The 19,901-nt window shown below is 58.0% G+C and overlaps 3 protein-coding genes across 4 annotated transcripts in view; 2 read left to right on the forward strand and 1 right to left on the reverse strand.

The window, feature by feature from the left end:
• The first annotated feature begins 445 nt into the window (after positions 1-445).
• On the forward strand, positions 446-8,114 carry NFE2L1 (nuclear factor, erythroid 2 like 1). Of its 2 annotated transcripts, none has more exons than XM_041473850.1 (6): positions 446-577; positions 1,450-1,925; positions 4,869-5,084; positions 5,488-5,577; positions 6,113-6,274; positions 6,453-8,114. In XM_041473850.1, exons 2-6 carry the CDS (start codon positions 1,452-1,454, stop codon positions 7,785-7,787), a joined length of 2,277 nt encoding a protein of 758 aa, XP_041329784.1. In that variant the 5' UTR covers positions 446-577; positions 1,450-1,451; the 3' UTR covers positions 7,788-8,114. The 2 variants fall into 2 exon arrangements, with proteins under 2 accessions (XP_041329784.1, XP_041329785.1); XM_041473851.1 differs by having other exon boundaries at positions 4,869-5,027.
• A 2,768-nt stretch (positions 8,115-10,882) lies between these two features.
• Positions 10,883-15,580, reverse strand: CBX1 (chromobox 1). Its single transcript, XM_041473867.1, has 4 exons — positions 15,390-15,580; positions 14,284-14,461; positions 13,737-13,831; positions 10,883-12,594 (listed from the first exon to the last, which is right to left on the reverse strand). Exons 1-4 carry the CDS (start codon positions 15,527-15,529, stop codon positions 12,450-12,452), a joined length of 558 nt encoding a protein of 185 aa, XP_041329801.1. The 5' UTR covers positions 15,530-15,580; the 3' UTR covers positions 10,883-12,449.
• Positions 15,581-18,494: 2,914 nt separating this feature from the next.
• The window catches only part of SNX11 (sorting nexin 11), a 5,605-nt gene continuing 4,198 nt past the window's right edge, over positions 18,495-19,901 (forward strand). Inside the window, exon 1 of the mRNA XM_041473875.1 lies at positions 18,495-18,515. The gene's annotated coding sequence lies outside the window, so the exon portion shown is untranslated. The remainder of the gene's footprint in view (positions 18,516-19,901) is intronic.

Below are 19,901 nucleotides of genomic sequence, written 5' to 3' on the forward strand. Positions count from 1 at the left end.
CCCAAAATCGGGGACCCCCCCCAAAATCGGGGACCCCCAAACCTCCTCGGGCACCCGCAGCTCAGCGCTCCGCTCCGCGGGAGCCGCCCCGGCGCGCTGGGGGCGGCGGGAGCGGAGCGGGGCGGGCCCGGGAGCGCTCCCGGTGTTCGTGCGAGAGCCCCGGGCCGGCTGGAAGCCGGGCTGAGCGGGGACGGGCGGCCGGATTCCCGCGGGCAGCGGGAAGTTGACGCACCGGCCTAAGAATAGCTGGGGCCGGGGAAGCAGCGCTGCCGCCGAAGGTAACTCGGCCGGGACACCGGGAATTGCGGCGGAACTGGCCGGTTTTGGCGGGGGGAGGGCGCCGTGCGAGCGGGGTGGTGCCCCGCTGTTACCGTGTTTGCTCTCTGGTTACATTTCAGCTGCTGATGAAATCGCGGCCGCGAGCGTTGGAGTCTTTGGACCTTCCCATGCTCGGGACCTTTGACTCATAGAAGGCTCCTGGGAAAAGCGTCGGCAGCGCGAGAGGAGCCGGGGGAGCCGCGGGGTCCCGAGGGAGCTGCGGGGGACACGGAGGCGCTGCACGAGGAGAGCTGGGACAGTAAGTCACACGGAGCCCGGAATTCCGCGTGCTCTGCGGGATAAAAACAAAAGGGAAGGCGAGGGTGGAGCTGCGGGGAGAGTTCCCGGGCTGAAACTTTGATTTTCTCCACTTCTCCACGCGCCGATTTCCTGACTTTTCAGAGGAAAACCAAGCCTCGTTGAACTAACAACCTTTCGAGCGTTCTTTAAACTTTTCTGCTGGCTTTAGCTCTGTCCCCAAGGGCAGAAACGATTGTTTGAAAGTGGGGCAGAGCAGAGCCAAACCCACTCAACCTGTTGTGTGGAGGCTTCACCCCCTGCCAGCTCCTGCCTGTCCATCCCCAGCCTCAATCCTTGTTTATCAACATTTCTTTTTTAATTTTTCCCCCTGCCAGCTCCTCACTGTCCATCTTCAACCTCAATCCTTGCTTTTCTTAATTTGTTTTTAAATTTTTTGCCCCTCTAGCTCCTTGTTGTCCATCCCCACCCTCAATCCTTATTTTTCTTCACTTTTTTTAATTTTCCCTCTGCCAGCTTCTTGTTGTCCATCCCCACCCTCAATCCTTATTTTCCTTCTTTTTTTTTTTTTAATTTTTCCCCCTGCAGCTCCTCGCTGTCCATCCCCACCCTCAATCCTTATTTTCCTTCTTTTTTTAAATTTTCTCTCTGCCAGCTTCTTGCTGTCCATCCCCACCCTCAATCCTTGCATTTCTTCTCTTTTTTTTTAAATTTCCCTCTGCCAGCTCCTGGCTGTCCATCCCCACCCTCAATCCTTGTTTATCTTCATTTGTTTTTTAATTTCCCCCTGCATCTCCTCTCTGTCCACCCCCACCCTCACCCCTTCTTTTCCCTCCTTCATTTTTCAAACTTTCCCGTCTCTCCCTGCCGCAGAGATGCTCTCCCTGAAGAAGTACTTCACGGAAGGCCTGATCCAGTTCACCATCCTGCTGAGCCTGATCGGCGTGCGCGTGGACGTGGACAGCTACCTGAGCTCGCAGCTGCCGCCGCTGCGGGAGATCATCCTGGGCCAGAGCTCGGCCTACACGCAGACCCAGTTCCACCACCTGCGCAGCACCTTGGGCGGCTATGGCATCCACCCCAAGAGCGTCGAGCTGGACTCCTACTTCAGCGCCCGCCGCCTGCTGAGCCAGGTGCGCGCCCTGGACCGGCTGCGCGTGCCCAGCACCGAGCTCAGCGCCTGGCTGGTGCACCGCGACGCCGAGGGCGCGCAGCCCGGCGCCGCCGGCGGCCTGCAGGACGGCGGCGCCGGCGGCGAGAGGGAGAGCGGAGCCGAGCAGGGCTTTGGGGAAGAGCTGGAGGATTTGGGAGCCGTGGCGGCGCCTGTCAACGGGGATCTCACCAAGGAGGTAGGAAAGAGGGGGTTTGGGGTGTTCCGAGCGAGGGGTTGGGGCGTCGCCGCGTTTGGCGCTCGGGGATGGCGCAATCCCGGAGCGGGGCTGGGTTTCGGCGCTCCCGGGATGATTCCGGGCTGGTTTTCCCTTTTGGTCTGCTCTCTTCTGGCTCCAGAGGAGCAGTGAAAGGAGGGGGAAGGAGCTGGGGCCCTCGTGACTCTGGGGATTGGGAAAGCCAGCAATCCGGCTGGGAAATAAACAGGGGTGTTGGGAAAGAGCCCTGGCCCAGGTGTGGAGCAGGTGGTTGGGCTGCTGGGCTGGAGCCCGGCCAGGAGCCTGCTCCTCACTCAGTGTCCCTCCCCAGGAGCCTGCTCCTCACTCAATTTTCTTCCCCAGAATTCAGTTCCTCACTCAGTTTTCCTGCCCAGAATTCCTTTCCTGGCTCAGTTTTCCTTCCCAGCCGGCTGGGCAGAGCAGGGCTGGGAGGGGTTTGGTTTTCCTGCTTGGGCCAGGACCTTTGGGCAGGCTGGGATGCCATTCCAGGCCCTGGGAGCTGCTGCTGTGCCTGTGGCACATCCTGGGTTCCGTGGGGCTGATCCATGGCCTCGGGTGCTTCCAGGTCTATGGAATGGGGGTGTCAGTGGTAATTCCCAGCCTCAGGTCCTTCCAGGGTCAGGGAATGGGGTGTCAGTGCTGATCCGTGTGCCCAGGTCCTGCAGGACACCGGGAGCCGCTGGCATGTGCTGCAGCAGGGATTGGGATTGGGGTCAGGATTGGGGTCGGGATCAGGATTGGGATTGGGATCGGAATCAGGATCAGGATGGGGATCAGGACTGGGATTGGATTGGGATCAGGATCAGGACTGGGGTCAGGACTGGGGTCAGGATCGGGATGGGGATCAGGACTGAGATCAGGATCGGGATGGGGATCAGGATTGGGATTGGATTGGGATCAGGATCGGGGTCAGGCTGCGGGGAGTGCTGTGATCGCCGCAGAGACAGAGCTGATGGAGCAGGCCCTGGGAGTGTCATCCCGATTTCCCTGCCTGTTCCCGGGGGAAAGCCCCGCTCTGGGCTGGCAGCTCGACCTTGGAGGTGCCAGAGGGACACGAGGCCGAAGGTCCCGCCTCTGCTGGTCCTAGGGATTCCCAGGGAGGCGATTCCCGGATTCCCAGCCTCGGGGTGGGATCGGGTGGGTGCTTCCTTGTGCAAGGTCACTCCTGGAAGGCTCCGCCGCCCTTCCCGAGTCTGGGATTGCTGGCTCTGAGGAGCTTTCGGCAGGGAAACCGGGCTCAGATTTTGGGAATTCTGGGGGAAAGAGGCCGGGAGCCGCCGTTTTCCAGAGGCCTCCCCGGGCCTGGCTGTGCCGGGAGTGGAGCCCGGCTGGAATCAGGGAGGGGCGGCTGGGGGAGATCTGCAGCCCCACCTGCCCAGTCCCGGCCCTTCTCGGGGCTGTTCTCCTTAATTCCCCCGATCCCGGCTTTTCCTCCATCCCTGTCACTCTCAGGGCTCTGTTTTCCATGATTCCCCCCGATCCCGGCTTTTCCTCCATCCCTCTCCCTCCAGGGCTGTTCTCCTTAATTCCCCCCCGATCCCGGATTTTCCTGCATCCCCCTCCCTCCAGGGCTGTTTTCCATGATTCCCCCCCGATCCCGGATTTTCCTGCATCCCTCTCCCTCCAGGGCTGTTTTTTCCCCGCTTCCCCGGAGCCGAGGCCGCCGTGGCTCCAGGAAATCCCGTCTGGCTCCCGCGGCTCTCCCTCGCCCCATCCCGCCGCTCTCCTCCCCCCGCAGCTCGCCGCTCCCGCATTTTCATTTTGGGGTTGTTTTAGGGTGCGATTTTTCGCCCCGACTCCCCGGAGGTCGCGGATTTCCCCCCGGGAATGCCGCGGGAGCCCCGCGGGGCTCTCCCCGCGGGCCGGGCGGGGACGGAGCTGCAGATGGCTCCGGGGGCCGGCCTGGAAATTTTTCCATGACTTTTCCTGGCACATTGCGACTCCCGGTGGGTTGTGCGCGGTCCAGGCGCGACCTTGCCGGGGGAATACGGGCGATATAAATAATTTTGGGAAGCTGGAACTCGCTCCGGGAATGCTGTGCGGGATTTTTTTTTTTTCCTTTCCTTTTTGGGCGTTGCAGCACCCGGAGAGCGGGCGGGGCGGGAGGGGAATTATGAAATCCACTTGATTTTTATCCCACGGATAAAAAAATGCCCATTTTGAGCCGGGGCTAAAGACAAAGCTGGGATTAAATCCCAGCGCTTCCCTCTGCAGCATTGGGGGTGGGGAGGGCGGCGGAGGCTCCGTGCCCGGGGCCGTTTCCACAACACGAGGATAAAAATACGTGGGGCATGTGATGAGCTGCGGGGGCTCAGCGCCGGCCCCCCCGGCCCGGGGATCTCCTTACACTTGGCCGCGGTTACCGGGCCCGGGGCGTGCCCGGGGCGAGGAGCACGGGCGGGAGGAGGGCAGGGGGCTCAGCGGGGGTCGCGCACTCCGGGCCGGGGTGTCCCGGGGGACGGGGCCAAGGTGACCCCGGGCTGTGCCGGCTGGCGGCCCGGGGGTCCCGGTGTTCCCCGCCCCCATTCCCCATTCCCGGTGCGGTGCGGGCGGGGCCGGGGGGAGGGGGGGCGGCCCCGCTGCGCCAGGGCGGGGGCGCGGCCCGGTGGGCGCCGCGCGGGCGTTGATTGGCTGAGCCGGCTGCCCCCGCCGGCGCTGATTGGTCAGGGCGGCGGCCCCCATTGGCGCTGATTGGTCGTGGCCACCGCCCGGGGCGGGGCGGGGCCATCGGCGGAGAGGGCGTAGCCCGGGAGCGCCGCATCCCGGCGGGGAGGGGGCGTGGTCTGGCGGAGAGGGCGGGGCTTGGCGGCCGCCGCGGCCGGGCGGGGGGTCCCCGGGGAGGGGCCGCTGGGTGGGGACCCCCCCCAGGCCAGGGGGCTGAAGGAAATGTGGTCTGTCTTGCAGGACATCGATTTGATTGACATCCTGTGGAGACAGGATATTGATCTCGGCGCTGGGCGAGAGATTTTTGACTACAGCCACCGTCAGAAAGAGAGCGAAGTGGACAAAGAGCTGAGCGATGGGAGGGAGCGCGGGGACAGCTGGAGGAGTGCAGGGAATGAGGTCTTGGATAGAATCCCGCTAGTTGATGGAGAGACCGGGGAGAGTTTCCCTGCGCAGGTAACGCCCCGGGCTGGGGGCTGCGCTCCCGGGCCTGCGGCTGTGCCGGTGCCTGCGCGGGGGCTGCTCCAGCAGCAGCAGCAGCAGGGTTTGCCCAGGTGGGCAGCAGGATTTGGGCAGGGCCGGCCGTGTCCCCGGGGGCAGCCGCAGAGTCCCCCTGGCCCGTGTGGCCGGAGGGGACAGCAGGGGACAGCAGGGGACAGCAGGCTGCCGGGAGCGGCGGCGCTGGCGCTTTCCCGTAGCCCGGAGCGGGAGGATGGAGCCAGCACAGGAGCACTGGGTGGGGCTCTGGCTCTTTTTCGGATGCGCTGTGATCCAGCCCTGCTGGAAGGGAGCTGGTTCCTCCTGAGCAGCAGCTCCCCACGCCCGCAGCTCCCATCCCGTGTGTTTGCTGTGCCCCCAGGTGCCCGGAGCGGAGGATCAGACAGCCCTGTCCCTGGAGGAGTGCCTTAGGCTGCTGGAGGCCACCTTCCCCTTCGGGGACAATTCCGAGGTGAGCCCGTGGGGTGGATCCCCAGGCTCTCGCCGGGGTTTTTGTGCCTCCTGTGCTTCTCCTGCAGCAGCAAATTGGGTTTGGCTGCTCCAGGAGGCTCCGGGCACCCTGAGAAACCACGCGGGGAGGGGGGGCAGAGGTTAATTAAAACCTCCTGGCTTTGCTCCTCGTTAGTTCATGGCAAAGTGGGCGGGAGGGGCGCTGGGCTGGGGGGTGGCTGCATCCCTGAGCATCCGTCACTGAGCATCCTTCCCTGAGCATCCCTGAGCATCCCTGAGTGTCCATCCCTGAGTGTCCATCCTTGAGTGTCCCCGAGTGTCCCTGCTGATCCCCGAGCATCCCTGAACATCCCTGAGCGTCCCCGAGGTGCCAGCCCTGATTCCCTGGCGTGCTCAGTTCCCAGCTGCGGATGTCTGAGTGTCCATCCCTGAGTGTCCCTGAGCATCCCTGAGTGTCCGTCCCAAGTGTCCCTGCTGATCCCCGAGCATCCCTGAGCGTCCCCGAGGTGCCAGCCCTGATTCCCTGGCGTGCTCAGTTCCCAGCTGCGGATGTCTCCGCCCTGAGCGAAGCCGTGCCCGGGCAGAGCCGGGCCCCGGGTGGCCCCCCCAGCCTGCTGTCCCCTCTGCTGGCCGAGACCGAGTCGCCCTTCGACCTGGAGCAGCAGTGGCAGGACCTGATGTCCATCATGGAGATGCAGGTGAGCTCCGGGAGGGGCGGGAAGGGCTCATCCCTCCAGGTGTGGTGGTGTGAATTTGGGTCCTGGCCCGTGCGGTGACACCGCGCCGTCCCCGTGCCATCTGCGAGCTCCTGAGTGGGATCTGGAAGCGTCCTTGGCACCGGGGCTGCCCAGCGAGCTGTGCCCGCCTCTCTTGCAGGCCATGGAGGTGAACACGAGCACGAGCGCCGAGAGCCTCTACGGTGGCACCGGCGGGGACCTCCTGGCGTCCAACTACAGCCTGGCCCCCGGCACGCCCATCAACCAGAACGTCAGCCTGCATCAGGCCTCGCTGGGCAGCTGCTCCCAGGACTTCTCCCTCTTCAGCTCGGACATCGAGAGCCCCTCCATGGCGGGCGGCTCGGCCCTGCTGCAGCTGGCGCCCGACAACTCCACCGGCCTCAACAGCACCTTCGGCTCCACCAACCTGAGCGGGATCTTCTTCCCGCCCCAGATGAACAGCACGGGTAACGAGACGGCCGGGCCCGAGCTGCCCGACCCCCTGGGAGGGCTGCTGGACGAGGCCATGCTGGATGAGATCAGCCTGATGGACTTGGCCATCGAGGAGGGCTTCAACCCCGTGCAGGCCTCGCAGCTGGAAGAGGAGTTCGATTCCGACTCAGGTCTTTCCCTGGATTCCGGCCACAGCCCCGCGTCCCTGAGCAGCTCCGAAGCCTCGTCCTCATCGTCCTCTTCCTCTTCATCCTCCTCCTCCTCCTCGTTTTCCGAGGAAGGCGCCGTGGGCTACAGCTCGGACTCGGAGAACGTGGACTTTGAGGAAGCGGAAGGGGCGGTTGGCTACCAGCCAGAGTACAGCAAGTTCTGCCGCATGAGCTACCAGGACCCGGCGCAGCTCCACTACCTGCCTTACCTGGAGCACGTCGGCCACAACCACACCTACAACATGGCCCCGGGCGCCCTGGACCCCGAGGAGCCCAAAGCGCCCGGCGCCGGCAAGAAGAGCGGCAAGGAGAAACCGTCCGAGCTGCTGGACAAGCAGCTGAGCCGCGACGAGCACCGCGCCAGGGCCATGAAGATCCCCTTCACCAACGACAAGATCATCAACCTGCCCGTGGAGGAGTTCAACGAGCTCCTGTCCAAGTACCAGCTGAGCGAGGCCCAGCTCAGCCTCATCCGCGACATCCGCCGGCGCGGCAAGAACAAGATGGCCGCCCAGAACTGCCGCAAGAGGAAACTGGACACCATCCTCAACCTGGAGCGCGACGTGGAGGAGCTGCAGCGCGACAAGTCCAAACTGCTCAGGGAGAAGGTGGAGTTCCTCAAATCCATCCGGCAGATGAAGCAGAAGGTGCAGAGCCTGTACCAGGAGGTGTTCGGGCGGCTGCGGGACGAGCAGGGCCGGCCCTACTCGCCCAGCCGGTACGCGCTGCAGTACGGCAGCGACGGCAGCGTGCTGCTGATCCCGCGCGCGCCCGCGCCCGCCGAGCCGCAGCCGCGGCGCCAGGAGCGCAAGCAGAAGGACAGGAGGAAGTGAAGGCGGCGGCGGAAGGGAGAGCTGGGATGAGGGCCGAGCCTGGAAGTGCTTGCGGAGGGAACTTTGATGCCTTCTTATCCGATTCTGTCTTCTGGAACCGCACGCGGCGCCGGCGGCGCGCGCCGGGGACTCTGCGGGAGCGGCCGTCCCGAAGCGGGGGACGGAGCCCAGCCCAAGCCCAGCTGCCACCGGCCACCCCCGGGGTGCTGGGAGAGCAGGGACGAGCTGGCATCGCTGCTGGGGAGGTTGGCACGAGGTGGATAAAACAAAAAAAAAAAAAAAAAAAAAAAAAAAAAAAACCCCCAAAAAAAAAAAAACTACTAGTAAGAGAAAAAAACAAAAAACAAGAAAAAAAAAAAGAGATTTAAGTGAATGGACTTCAAACCAAGTTATAGGAGAGACGTTTTTCTGAACTTCCAAAGTTCTGTGATTTCAGGTAGCTGGTTGTTTTTCTTCTTTTTTTTCCCTTTTTTTTTTGGTTCTTTTTGGGTTTTTTTCCTTTTTTCCTTTCATCCCGACCCCGTTTTTGCCATCGGTGTGTGTGAGATATTCCAGATTTCTCCTTCCTCGATGGGAGATCAGACCAGGGCACACGTGGAGAGACACAAAAAGTGGCGTGACTTCCATTAACCCTTTCCAGCCCGAGGAAGAGCGGAGCCAGGGGGCGACTCCCGTTAACCCTTTCCTGCCTGAGGAAGCTCAGAGCCAGGGCAAAGGGCAAGAAGCCCATCCTGGGAGAAAGGCCAAGGAGGGGGATCCACGCAGAGCTTTGGGGTGAGGAAGGGAGGGAGGAGCAGCTGGAGCCTTTCCCGAGCACTCGGCCCCCGCCTGCTTCTCCTGGGAAGGAATTTTGGGTCAGGAACAGCACAAGGGGAGCGCTGGGACCCCGATGCCAACCTCAAGCCCAGCCTTGGGGTGTCACCTCGAGCATTGAACAGCTGTAGGTTCCCGTCCTGTAACCACGCTTGGGTTTGCTGGGGGTTCCAGCCTTGATTTTTTTCCTCCCCCTTTTAGGGTCTAGAAGTGCTTGTGTTGAGTAAAAAACAAACAAACAAAAAAAACCTAAAAAAATTACAAAAAAAAAAAAAGAAAAAAAAGCCAAAAAAAAAAAAAGGGAGAAGCCCAAACGTTCAAAGCTGCTCAATGTTCTCTTTGCCATAAAGATTCCGTGTAACCGTGTGATCACATTATAGGATTCTCTTCTGTCCCTAGAGGTGTCGGTCTGACTTCCTTTGTTTTTCAGGAGGGGGGTGGGGGTAGTGCCTTGATCACTGTCAGGTCTCCACACCTCGGAGACCATCCTAGAGCTGTATTTCCATATAGCACAGCTGGGAGTGTTCTGACTTTACCAGCAACCAGAAAAAAAAAATAGAAATGAAAAAAAAAAAAAAAAAAAGGAAAAAAAAAGCTCAAAAAAATCAAAGAAAATGAAAATAACGGCTTTTCCGAGCCAGTCCTGTGCACGGGATCCGAGGAGGATTCCAGGGTGGTCCTTCCACCTGGGAAAGCAGCAGGGAAGGCCCGCTGGCAAGATGTGTGTGGGTTTGTGGGAATGTTTTCCAGGTTTTTTTGGGAATGCTTGGAGCTGGGATTGGCCGGACGGGAGCCTCAAGCCCCCTCCGGCTTCCTGGGAATGAAGCACAAGTTGGGATGTGGGGAGGTTGGAATGGAGAGAGCCCTGTGCGTGTGTTTTAAATTATTTTTTTTTGTTTCCTCTTAGAAACTTTTTTTGATTTGAATGATCTGTGACCTGTCAGGGAGAGAAGAGAGATTGTTGTGAGCACAGGACAAAAAAATAAAAATGGCTTATTCACTGTACCAGCCTCGGCTCCAGGGCTTTTATTTGGGATTTGAGGGGGTTTGGGGGTGAAATGGTGGGAATTTGGGGATTTTCTGCCATCACAGCAGCTCCAGATCCAGCCTGGAGGGAGGGAGCTGTTCCAGCCCTGCAGGGGATGGAGAAGAAGGAGAAGAAGGAGAAGAAGAAATAGGAAAAGGAGAAGGAGTAAAACAAAAATCCACATCAGCTCCTCCCTGGCTCCAGGGTGCTCCCCGCTCTCCTGGCTGCTGATTGCAGACATTCCTGAGGGTTGGGGGGATCCCAGCTGCTGCAAATCCCACAAGGATTCCCTGCGGTGGTGCAGGCAGCTCCTGGGGAAGGGATCCACTGCTCCTCCTGGGAGCCACCCTCCAGCTTCTGTCCTCCTCCAGGAGCCATCCTCTTCCTCCAAAAACCATCATCTTCCTCCAGGAATCATCATCTTTCTCTGAGAGCCCTCAACCTCCTCCAGGAGCCATCTTCCTCCTCCAGGATCCATCATCCTCCTCCAGAACCATCCTTCTCCAAGAACATTCGTCTTCCTCCAGGAACCACCATCCTCATCCAAGAGCCATCATCATCCTCCGAGACCCCTCCTCCTCCTCCAGGAGCCATTATCCTCATCCAAGAACCATTCCCCTCCTCATCCTGCAGGAACCGCCATCTTCCTCCTCCAGGAACCATCATCCTCCTCCTCCAAGAACCTTCCTCCTCCTCCTCCTCCAATAACCTTCCTCCTCCAGGAACCACCATCCTCCTCCTTCTCGAGCCTTCCTCCTCCTCCTCCTCCAGGAACCGCCTTCCTCCTCCTTCAAGAGCCTTCCTCCTCCTCCTCCTCCTCCAGGAACCACCATCCTCCTCCTCCTCGAGCCTTCCTCCTCCCCCAGGCCCCCTCCCCTGCAGGCACAGGAGCCAGCTCCATGCCCCCTCCCCACACCTCTCCCCTCAGAGCCCCTTCCGAGCCCCCCAGCACTGCGCGAGAAGGGAACCAGAGGTCACTTACCCACCTCAGGTGCTGGGAGCTCCCTCCACGCTCCCAGTGCAGGCTCAGGGCTCTGGCTGAGCCTCTCTTCTGCAGCTGGAGGCCAAAACAAACCCAGAACCTGCTCCAGAACCTGCTGCCACCTTCTCCAGAGCTCTAACCTGGCTCAGGGCTCACCTTCCCTCCGTGTCCTGCTCTACCTGGTCACTCATCACTGGAGGAAAGGGAGCAAGGTAAAGAAAAGATTAAAAAAAGAGTAAAAAAAAATTTTTTTAAAAAAATTAAAAATCAGGATTATAAATCTAAAATTTTATTGAGACAAAAAAAAAAATCAAAACAAAACAAAAAAAACCAAAATAAAAACTGGACAGAGCTCGGTATGAAGTTAAAATCCAAACACGAACTTTTACATTTGCACACGGATTTTTGCACAGGAACCCAAACACATGCTCATAAAAAAGGTTTGTACAATGCACGTCCAGATCCCACCCCTGGAGTCACTTAAATAGTTCAGGATTCGGGAAGTAAATCTGAATTCAAAAATCAAAAACCACCCCCACGAGGTGCTGGGAAAGCAGCTCCCAGCCTCGCTGTGGGGGAAATTGGGATTGACTGGATTTTTCCTTGTGCTGCTCTTGGTTCCTCTCCTTCCCACATTCCCTTCCTGCTGGCTGGGCAGGAAAATCCAGAGTGGGAAAAAGAATGAGTGGTCAGAAATTCAGGAAATCTCTTTTTTTTGGGGATTTTCCCCCCCCTCCCCCCAATTTGGAGAAATAGCACCTTAGAACGGAAAAAAAAAAAGGGTTAAAAAGGCAATAAAAGGGTTAAAATTCACCCCCCCATACAATGCACGTGTCAGGAGTGGCAGTTCTGCTGCAGGACGATACAGAATCACAAAGTTGCATTTTCACAAAGTCTCCCCTTCGTCCCCTCCCACCCCAAAAATTCCCTCCCCCTTTTCCCCAAAAATTGCCCCTAAAAATCGCTCGAGGATTAGCTCTGGAGATTTTGGACATTCACAGTTTCAGTGTCTCTGTCCCAGTTCTGGCAGCAATTCTGGGAACTTCTCCCTTTCTCCCTTAATTTTTTTTATCCATTGATTTTCTTTGCTGAATTCAGTTTTTTTTTAAGAAAAAAAACGGAATTCAGGTTCTTTTTTTTAAAAAAAGCAACCCCAAAAATATGGAAAGAATCTGGGAATGTCATCACCAGACATTATTTCCTTCCTTGATTAAAAGTGATTGAATTCCCCCCAAAATCCCTCCCTTCCTTCCCAAAGGATAACACCAGGAAATAGCCAAGAAAAAAAAAAAAAAAGAAAATTAAGGAGAAAAGAAACAAAAAAGGAAGATAAAAGGAAAATAGAAATCCGAATCAAAAGACCTACACACATGCTACGCCTTAAAAATGCAGAGTTAACACTATTGGGAACCAGGCTGGGGGCTGTGGGATGGGCTTTGGAGGGGAAGCAGGATCCATCTGCATTCCCAATCCCAATCCCAGTCCCAGTCCCAATCCCCAGCCCGGCCATCCCGGAGAGTCCTTCATGGAAGGGGCTTTGCTTCCGCTCCCATTGCTTTGAGACCCCTCCCCACCCCGAATTCCCACCCCGTCCCAAGCTTTCCAAATCCCCCTTGATTCTCCCTCCCCCCCTCCCCGGTGGAATCTGGAATTCCATGGGATCCTGCTCGGAATCTGGACACGGCAGGGAGCAGAGGAGTGGCTGCAGGGCACAGAAACTGGGCTGGGGGGGCTCTTCCAAGGGCACCTCCAAACCCCTCCTTTGCTCACACCCCACAAAAGTTCGGATCGTCTTCCCAAAAAAAACCCCAAAGCTGCCCGGAGCGGGGGCCACCAGGGCTTAGTTCTTGTCCTCTTTCTTGTCATCGTCCTCTGAGGGGTAGGAGTGCCATGTCAACCTCTCCTCGTAGAACGAGATCACCACCTGCGGGCACTTGATGTTGGCTTCCTTGGCGGGCACCAGGTCGGCCTCGTCCGAGTTCTTCCTGCGGGGAGAGGACGGGGACTCAGCGAGGGGGAAAGCAGGGGAACGGAGTTCCTGAGGGGCTCTGGATGTCCCACAGACCCCTAACCCCGACCCTAAACCCTGACCCTAACCCTGAACCCTGACCCTAAACCCTGACCCTAACCCTGAACCCTGACCTTAACCCCTAACCCTAACCCAGGTCGGCGTCGTCCGAGTTCTTCCTGCGGGGAGAGGACGGGGACTCAGCGAGGGGGAAAGCAGGGAAACAGAGTTCCTGAGGGGCTCTGGATGTCCCACAGACCCCTAACCCCGACCCTAAACCCTGACCCTAACCCCGAACCCTGACCCTAAACCCTGACCCTAACCCTGAACCCTGACCTTAACCCCTAACCCTAACCCAGGTCGGCGTCGTCCGAGTTCTTCCTGCGGGGAGAGGACGGGGACTCAGCGAGGGGGAAAGCAGGGGAACGGAGTTCCTGAGGGGCTCTGGATGTCCCACAGATCCCTAAACCCGACCCCTAACCCTGACCCCTAACCCTAAACCTGACCCTAAACCTGACCCAGACTGGCCTCATCCGAGTTCTTCCTGCAGGGGAGAGGACAGGGACTCAGGGAGTGAGGAACGGGGGAGCAGCAGGAGAATGGAATTCCCTGGATGTCCCAGGGAACCCTAAGCCCTGACCCTAACCCAAATCCCTAACCCCTGACCCCAAATCCTAACCCTGACCCTGACCCTTGGTGGGCACCAGGCCGGCCTCATCCGAGTTCCTCTTCGGGTGCGAGAGGAAAGGGGAGTCAGGGAGGGGGAAGAAGGAGGAATGGGAAAAACTGGAGACCAGAAGGGCACTGGAATTCCTGAGGGGCTCAGGATGTCCCACACCCTAACCCTGACCCTTCCCTGGGATCAGAGCCTGATGTCCCCTCCTGTCAGGGCCCTCAGAAGGTCCCTCCTGATCCCTCTTTTCTCCAGGACAAACATTCCCGCTCCCTCAGGCGCTCCTGGAGCTCCAAACCCTTCCCTGGCCGTGCTCCAGCCTCTCCTTGGAGTGGACACGGCACAGAGGGACAGTCCCCGATCCCACACAGTTCCTGATGGGATGGATCCCCTGGGATGATGCCCTGGGAATCAGGGAAGAGGTGGCAGCCCCCCGAAGCCCTCACCACTTCATCAGGAACATCAGCTCCCCGCTGGAATCCGTGGCTCCGATGATTCGCTCCGGCTCGAAGCCTCGGGCGAATCCTCGCGGTTTCTCCGACTGCAAAAGGGGAAAAAAGGAGAAAATTCCATTTGTGAATTCCCAGAGTGACATTCCCGGCTCTGGGATGGGCAGGGGGGACCAGGCTGGAATTCCAGGGACGTGGGGATGTTCCCAGGGCTCCAGGAGAGCTGGGAATGTTCAGATGGAGAAGGGAAGGACCCAGGGAGAGCTGGAGAGGGACTGGGATAAGGGATGGAAGGACAGGACACAGGGAACTAACTGGTTAAACTGGGATAGGGCAGGGAACAGACTGGGACCAGACTGGAAAACCAGGCTGGGAAACTCGCCAAGCCAAGCCAAGCTCAGCCACCCCCTCCTTCCTCCTTCCAAACCTCCAGCCTCCCATTCCTTGAAAAAACCCCTTGGAATGGCTTTTCCAGGGACCAAAAATTGGCTTTTCCAGCGATTTTCCCCGGAATCCTTTTCCCAGGATCCCACTCCAGCCTCACCTCTTCCTTCTTTTTCTTTGGTTTGCTCTCCTCCCCTTTGTCCTCCGTGTCCGACTCGGCCTTGCGCTTGCTGCCCTCGGATTTCTCGCTCTCGTGGGCGGTTTTCTGGGATTGCAGGAATTCCGCGATCAGATCCGGGCAATCCAGGTTCTCCTCGGGCTCCCAGGTGTTGTCCTCGCTGCCAGCAAACACAAATCCCTCGTTTTTCCCAGTTTTCTAGCCCAGAAAATCCCGGATGTGGCATCAGAGTGTGCTGGGATGTGGGATTTGGGACGTTTGGGCTGATCCAGGTGGGAATGCTGGATCCAATTCCCAGATCCCGACCTCCCCATGGACATTCCCGTTGCTGGATCATGGATACTCTGGGATGTTTATCCAGCTCTTCATCCCTGAGTTTTTCTCAGCTTGCACAGCTGTTTAGGGAACCAAAAATTCCTGAAAATCCATCCAGCGCTGGCTGGGAAAACTCTGGATTCAGAGCTTGGAGGAAAGGGAAGAAATTCCCTTCTCAAGAGAGAATTCCCTGGATCCCACACTGGGATTGAAGGGGGGAAATCCCTCCAGGATCTTTTCCAGGTGGGAATGGGATATTCCCACCCTGGCACAGTGGGATTTTCCAGGATTTTCTCTCTCTGCCCTGCTGGAGCTCCTTGGGAGCACTGGGATTTTCCTTGGGAACACTGAGATTTTTCCCATCCAGGATTTTCTCTCCCTGCCCTGCTGGAGTTCTTTGGGAACACTGGCATTTTCCAGGATCTTCTCTCCCTCCCTGCCAAGGATGGGAAATCCTTGGGAACACTGGGATTTTCCTTGGGAACACTGGGATTTTCCAGGATTTTCTCTCCCTGGGACGGGAAATCCTTGGGAACACTGGCACTTTCCCATCCAGGATTTTCTCTCCCCGCCCTGCTGGAGTTCTTCGGGAACACTGGGATTTCCCACAGTTTTTTCTCCCTGCCCTCCCTGGGGCGGGAAACCCTTGGGGACAGCAGGATTTCTGTGGGAACACCGGGATTTCCCCCTTCTCCCCTCCCTCCCTGGCAGGAGCAACCCGCGGGACGCCCCCTGCTCCCGCTGCAGCGGCGGATCCGGCGGGAACGACTCACTCGGAGAAGCCCTTCCACTTGAGCAGATATTCCACCTTCCCCTTGACCACGCGCCGGTCCAGGACCTTTTCCACCACGTACTCCTCCTCCTCCTCCTCCAGCACCTCTTCCACCTTTTTCTTGTTCTGCTTTTTTCCCATTGTGCTGGCCAGCTTCTCCGCTTTCCCGGGCTGCTGCAGGGGGAGACACGGGGGGAAATCCGGGATGTGGCGCCACAGGGACGGCGGGAATGCCGGGATGCACAGCTCGGGGTGCTCGGCCTGATCCAGGTGGGACTGTGCTCCCTTCCTTGGATCCACGCTGGGGTTGAGGGGGGAATCCCTCCAGGATGCGTTTCCAGGTGGGAATGGGATATTCCCACCCTGGCATACTGGGAATTTCCAGGATTTTCTCTCCCTGCCCTGCTGGAGCTCCTTGAGAGCACTGGAATTTTCCCTGGGATGGGAAATCCTTGGGAAAACTGGGATTTCTGTGAACTCCAGGGGTTTACATGAACTCAAATTCCATCAGTTGATAATCCCAATTAATCCCAGGTCACATTCCCAGATCCCAACCTCTCCATGGTCATTCCCTTGCTGGATCACGGATACTCTGGGATATTTACCCAGCTCTTCCTCCCACAGCTGTTTAGGGAATCAAAAATTCCTGAAATTCCATCCAGTGCTGGCTGGGAAAACTCTGGATTCAGAGCCAGGAAATCCCTGGATTCCAGGCTGGAAAAACTCCGGATCCAGAGATGGGGAAAGCCTGGGTTCTGAACATTTTTGGGATCTATTTTTCCCAGATTCCCACAAGGAATTCCCAAGGCCTGCATTCCAAGCCCATTCCCAGGTGTTTTTTTGGCATTTTTCTGGAGCAGCCCCAGCTGAATTCCGTGGATTCCAGGAGCCCGACCCTCCCCTCTCAATTTCTGGAGGAATTTTGGGATTTATCCCTATTCTTTTCCCACATTTCCAGCCTCTTTCACAGCAAACCCCAGAGTTACCCCACCAGAATCCCAATTTTTATCCAGGGACCCCTCTGTTTTACAGGAACACACAGAGCTGCTTCCAAACCCATCCCTGGCATCCCCCCCATCCACATTCCAGGGAGAATTCCCCTTTTCTCCCACCCAAAACTCCCCCACGGAAGATCCCCGGCTCCACACCCACTTCTTCCTGGGAAAAGCTTTCCCAGCTCCTCCTCCAGGCACACAAATCCCGCTGGGATCCCGAAATCGTTCCCCAGCTCCCAAAACTCCCAGAGCTCTGGCTCCCCCAGCTCCCAAAATTCCAGCAGGACTCCCCCAAAACATCTCCTCCTCCCTTCCCAGCACACTCCCGAGCCCAGCTCCGCCCCAAATTCCCGGATTCCCGGGATTTTTCCAGCTTCCCGCCAAAAGCTGTCGCTTGTCCCTCCCCGCTCCGCCCGATTCCCGCTCCCGCACCGAGACCCTTCCCCTCACGCCAGGGGCTTGCAAAGCCCCGGCCCCCAAAATCCCGCTTTTCCCCTCACAAATCCCGCTTTTCCCCTCACAAATCCCGCTTTTCCCCTCATAAATCCCGCTTTTCCCCTCATAAATCCCGCTTTTCCCCTCATAAATCCCGCTTTTCCCCTCACAAATCCCGCTTTTCCCCTCACAAATCCCGCTTTTCCCCTCACAAATCCCGTTTTTTCCCTCAAAAATCTCGCTTTTCCCCTCACAAATCCCGTTTTTTCCCTCAAAAATCTCGCTTTTCCCCTCATAAATCCCGCTTTTCCCCTCACAAATCCCGTTTTTCCCCTCACAAATTCCCTCTTTTCCCCTCACAAATCCCAGGTTTCCCTTCATAAATGCCACTTTTCCCTCACAAATCCCAGTTGTTTTTCCCCTCACAAATCCCAGTTTTTCCCCTCACAAATCCCAGGTTTCCCCTCATAAATGCCACTTTTTCCTCACAAATTCCCTCTTTTCCCCTCACAAATCCCAGTTTCCCCCTCACAGACACCACTTTCCTCCTCACAAATCCCCTTTTTCCTCCACAAATCACAGTTTTTTCCTTCACGAGTCCCACTTTTTTCCCCTCACAAATGCCACTTTTCCCTCACAAATTCCCTCTTCTTCCCTCAGAAATCCCAGTTTTTCCCCCTCACAAATCCCACTCTTCCCTCAGAAATCCCAGTTTTCCCCTCACAAATCCCCGTTTTCCCCTCACAAATCAAAACCCATCACCGACCCCCCATCACCCAAAATCCAGCCCTACACTGATCCCCAAATCCCCCCTCACGCTTCTCCCACCCTTTTTCTGACCATCCCTGCACCCCAAATCCCTCCCTACCCTCACCGCGCCGCCGCCGAGCCGCAATGCGTTCCGTTGTGGGGCGCGGGGTGTGACGGGAGGTGTAGTCCGTGGAGAACGGCGGCCCCGCGTGCGCGCGAGGTGTGATGGGAGGTGTAGTCTGCCGCGCTCGCGGGGCTTGATAGGAGGTGTAGTCCGGGATGGTCAGGCCTCTCCGTTCCGCTCCTTGCTAATTAAATAATTAAGAGTCATTAACGGTGGGAAAGTCCTCGCGGCTCTTCGAGTTCAAGCCGTGAGGCAAAAGCGCCTCATCCCTCAGGTCAGAGCCCCAAGTGGCACCTCCAGTGGGCTGTGCCCAGCCTGGGCCAGCTCCCAGGGAAGGGTCCCGTTTATGGCCTCCACAAATAATCTTATTTGGGGAATCTTGGAATCACTCAGGCTGGAAAAGGCCTCCAAGATCGCAACCATTCCTTTGGGGATGGGGACTCCAGCACCGCCCTGGGCAGCTGTGCCAGGGCTGTATCCCCATTTCCACGGGGAGATTCCAGCTGATGCCCAGCCTGAGGCCATTCCCTTTCCTCCTTCCCCGTCCCCTGGAAGCAGAGCCTGACCCCCACAGCTGCCCCCCCTCAGGGACTTGCGGAGAGCCATAAGGTCCCTCCCGATCCCTTTTTTCTCCAGCTCAAACATTCCCAGCTCTCCCACGCGCTCCAGCCCCTCCCTGTCCCAGGGCAGGGGTGGCGCCCGGGACTACAGCGGCGTCCGGACTACAACTCCCAGCATGCCGCGCACCGGAAGTTCCGGCACCGCCCGCGCTATAAAACCGCGCGCGGCCGCCGCCGCTTAAAGGGGCCGCGGGCTGTGCGAGGTGAGGGGGCCCTGAGGGAGGGCGCAGATCTGGGGGGTCCCCGGCTCCCCTCGGGGGGTCCCGGTGTCCCCAAACCCCCGGGGGGAGGCGGCGGCGCTGGGCTGGGCCTCACCGCCGGTGCGCGGCCTCTCCCGGCGGGGCCGGCCCGGGGCTCGCCCTCAGCGCCCGGAGCTCGGCCCGGGCTCGGGCCCGGCTCCGATCCCGCCCCGGGGAATCTTTTCCTTCCCTGGAGAGGCGAAACAGCCCCGCGAGGAAAAGCGGGGCTGTTTCCGAGCCCGGGAAAGGAATCATTGGGGCTCGCTCCCGTTTTTCCTGCTTTTCCCGGGGTTTTGGGACTCGTGGTGCTGCGGGACATCCCCGGGAGCGGGGAACGGGGTGGGACGAGGAATCCTTTCCTTCCCTGGAAGGCACAAGATCCTGAAAAAAAATCCTGGGAAAAACCATTTCCGGTGTTTAGGTGTGTCCAAAGAGAATAGGGAGTAAACGGGATTTATGGACATCCTCAGGAATTCGCCCACCACAGGGAAAATCGGGAATAACTGGGATTCATTCCCGTTTTTCTGGCTCTGGAGGGTTTTCCATGGATGGGAATGAGGATTCCTGCTGTTCCAGAGGGTTGGGAAAGGCTTTCAGGGATGGATTAGGATAAAAGATAAGGAGCCCGAGATAAGAATGAGCGCTTTCCCTGGCAGGAATTTCCCTGGAAATGAGGAATTTCCCGGGAATTCTCTCCTTGAACCCCAAGGCAGGTGAGAGGCAGCAGAGCCTTGGAGAATCCCGAATTTGAGGAAAATAACCCCAAACTGGGAATCCCAGAGCACCTTAAATTGAGGCTTTCCCCACATTCCGGGGACTTCCAGTATTCCCAAAATTCCCAGAATTCTGGGGGTGCAGAATCCGTGGAAACCCCACAGAAAGGATTTCTCTAAATCCCTTTTTTTTCCCCAGATGTTTCCCGCTGGGCTCTGGCTCTAGGATGTTGGAGAACCGAGAGGAAGTGAGGAGCAGCCCTGGATAATTCCCAAATTCCGGAGTTGGGACGAGCGCAGTTCTTGGGAATTCCAACTCCGTGGATAATTCCTGGGAGAACAGGGGGCTGAGTCCAGGGGCAGCTGGGAATGGGAATGGCTGGAAAAGCAGGGATAGGAATGGGAATGGCTGGAAAAGCAGGAATGGGAATGGGAATGGCTGGAAAAGCAGGGATAGGAATGGGAATGGCTGGAAAAGCAGGGATAGGAATGGGAATGGCTGGAAAAGCAGGAATGGGAATGGGAATGGCTGGAAAAGCAGGAATGGGAATGGGAATGGCTGGAAAAGCAGGAATGGGAATGGGAATGGCTGGAAAAGCAGGAATGGGAATGGCTGGAAAAGCAGGAATGGGAATGG

This window comes from Pyrgilauda ruficollis, unplaced genomic scaffold, assembly GCF_017590135.1.
Source record: "Pyrgilauda ruficollis isolate IOZ18807 unplaced genomic scaffold, ASM1759013v1 scaffold304, whole genome shotgun sequence".
In the NCBI taxonomy this organism is placed as follows: Eukaryota; Metazoa; Chordata; class Aves; order Passeriformes; family Passeridae; genus Pyrgilauda; species Pyrgilauda ruficollis.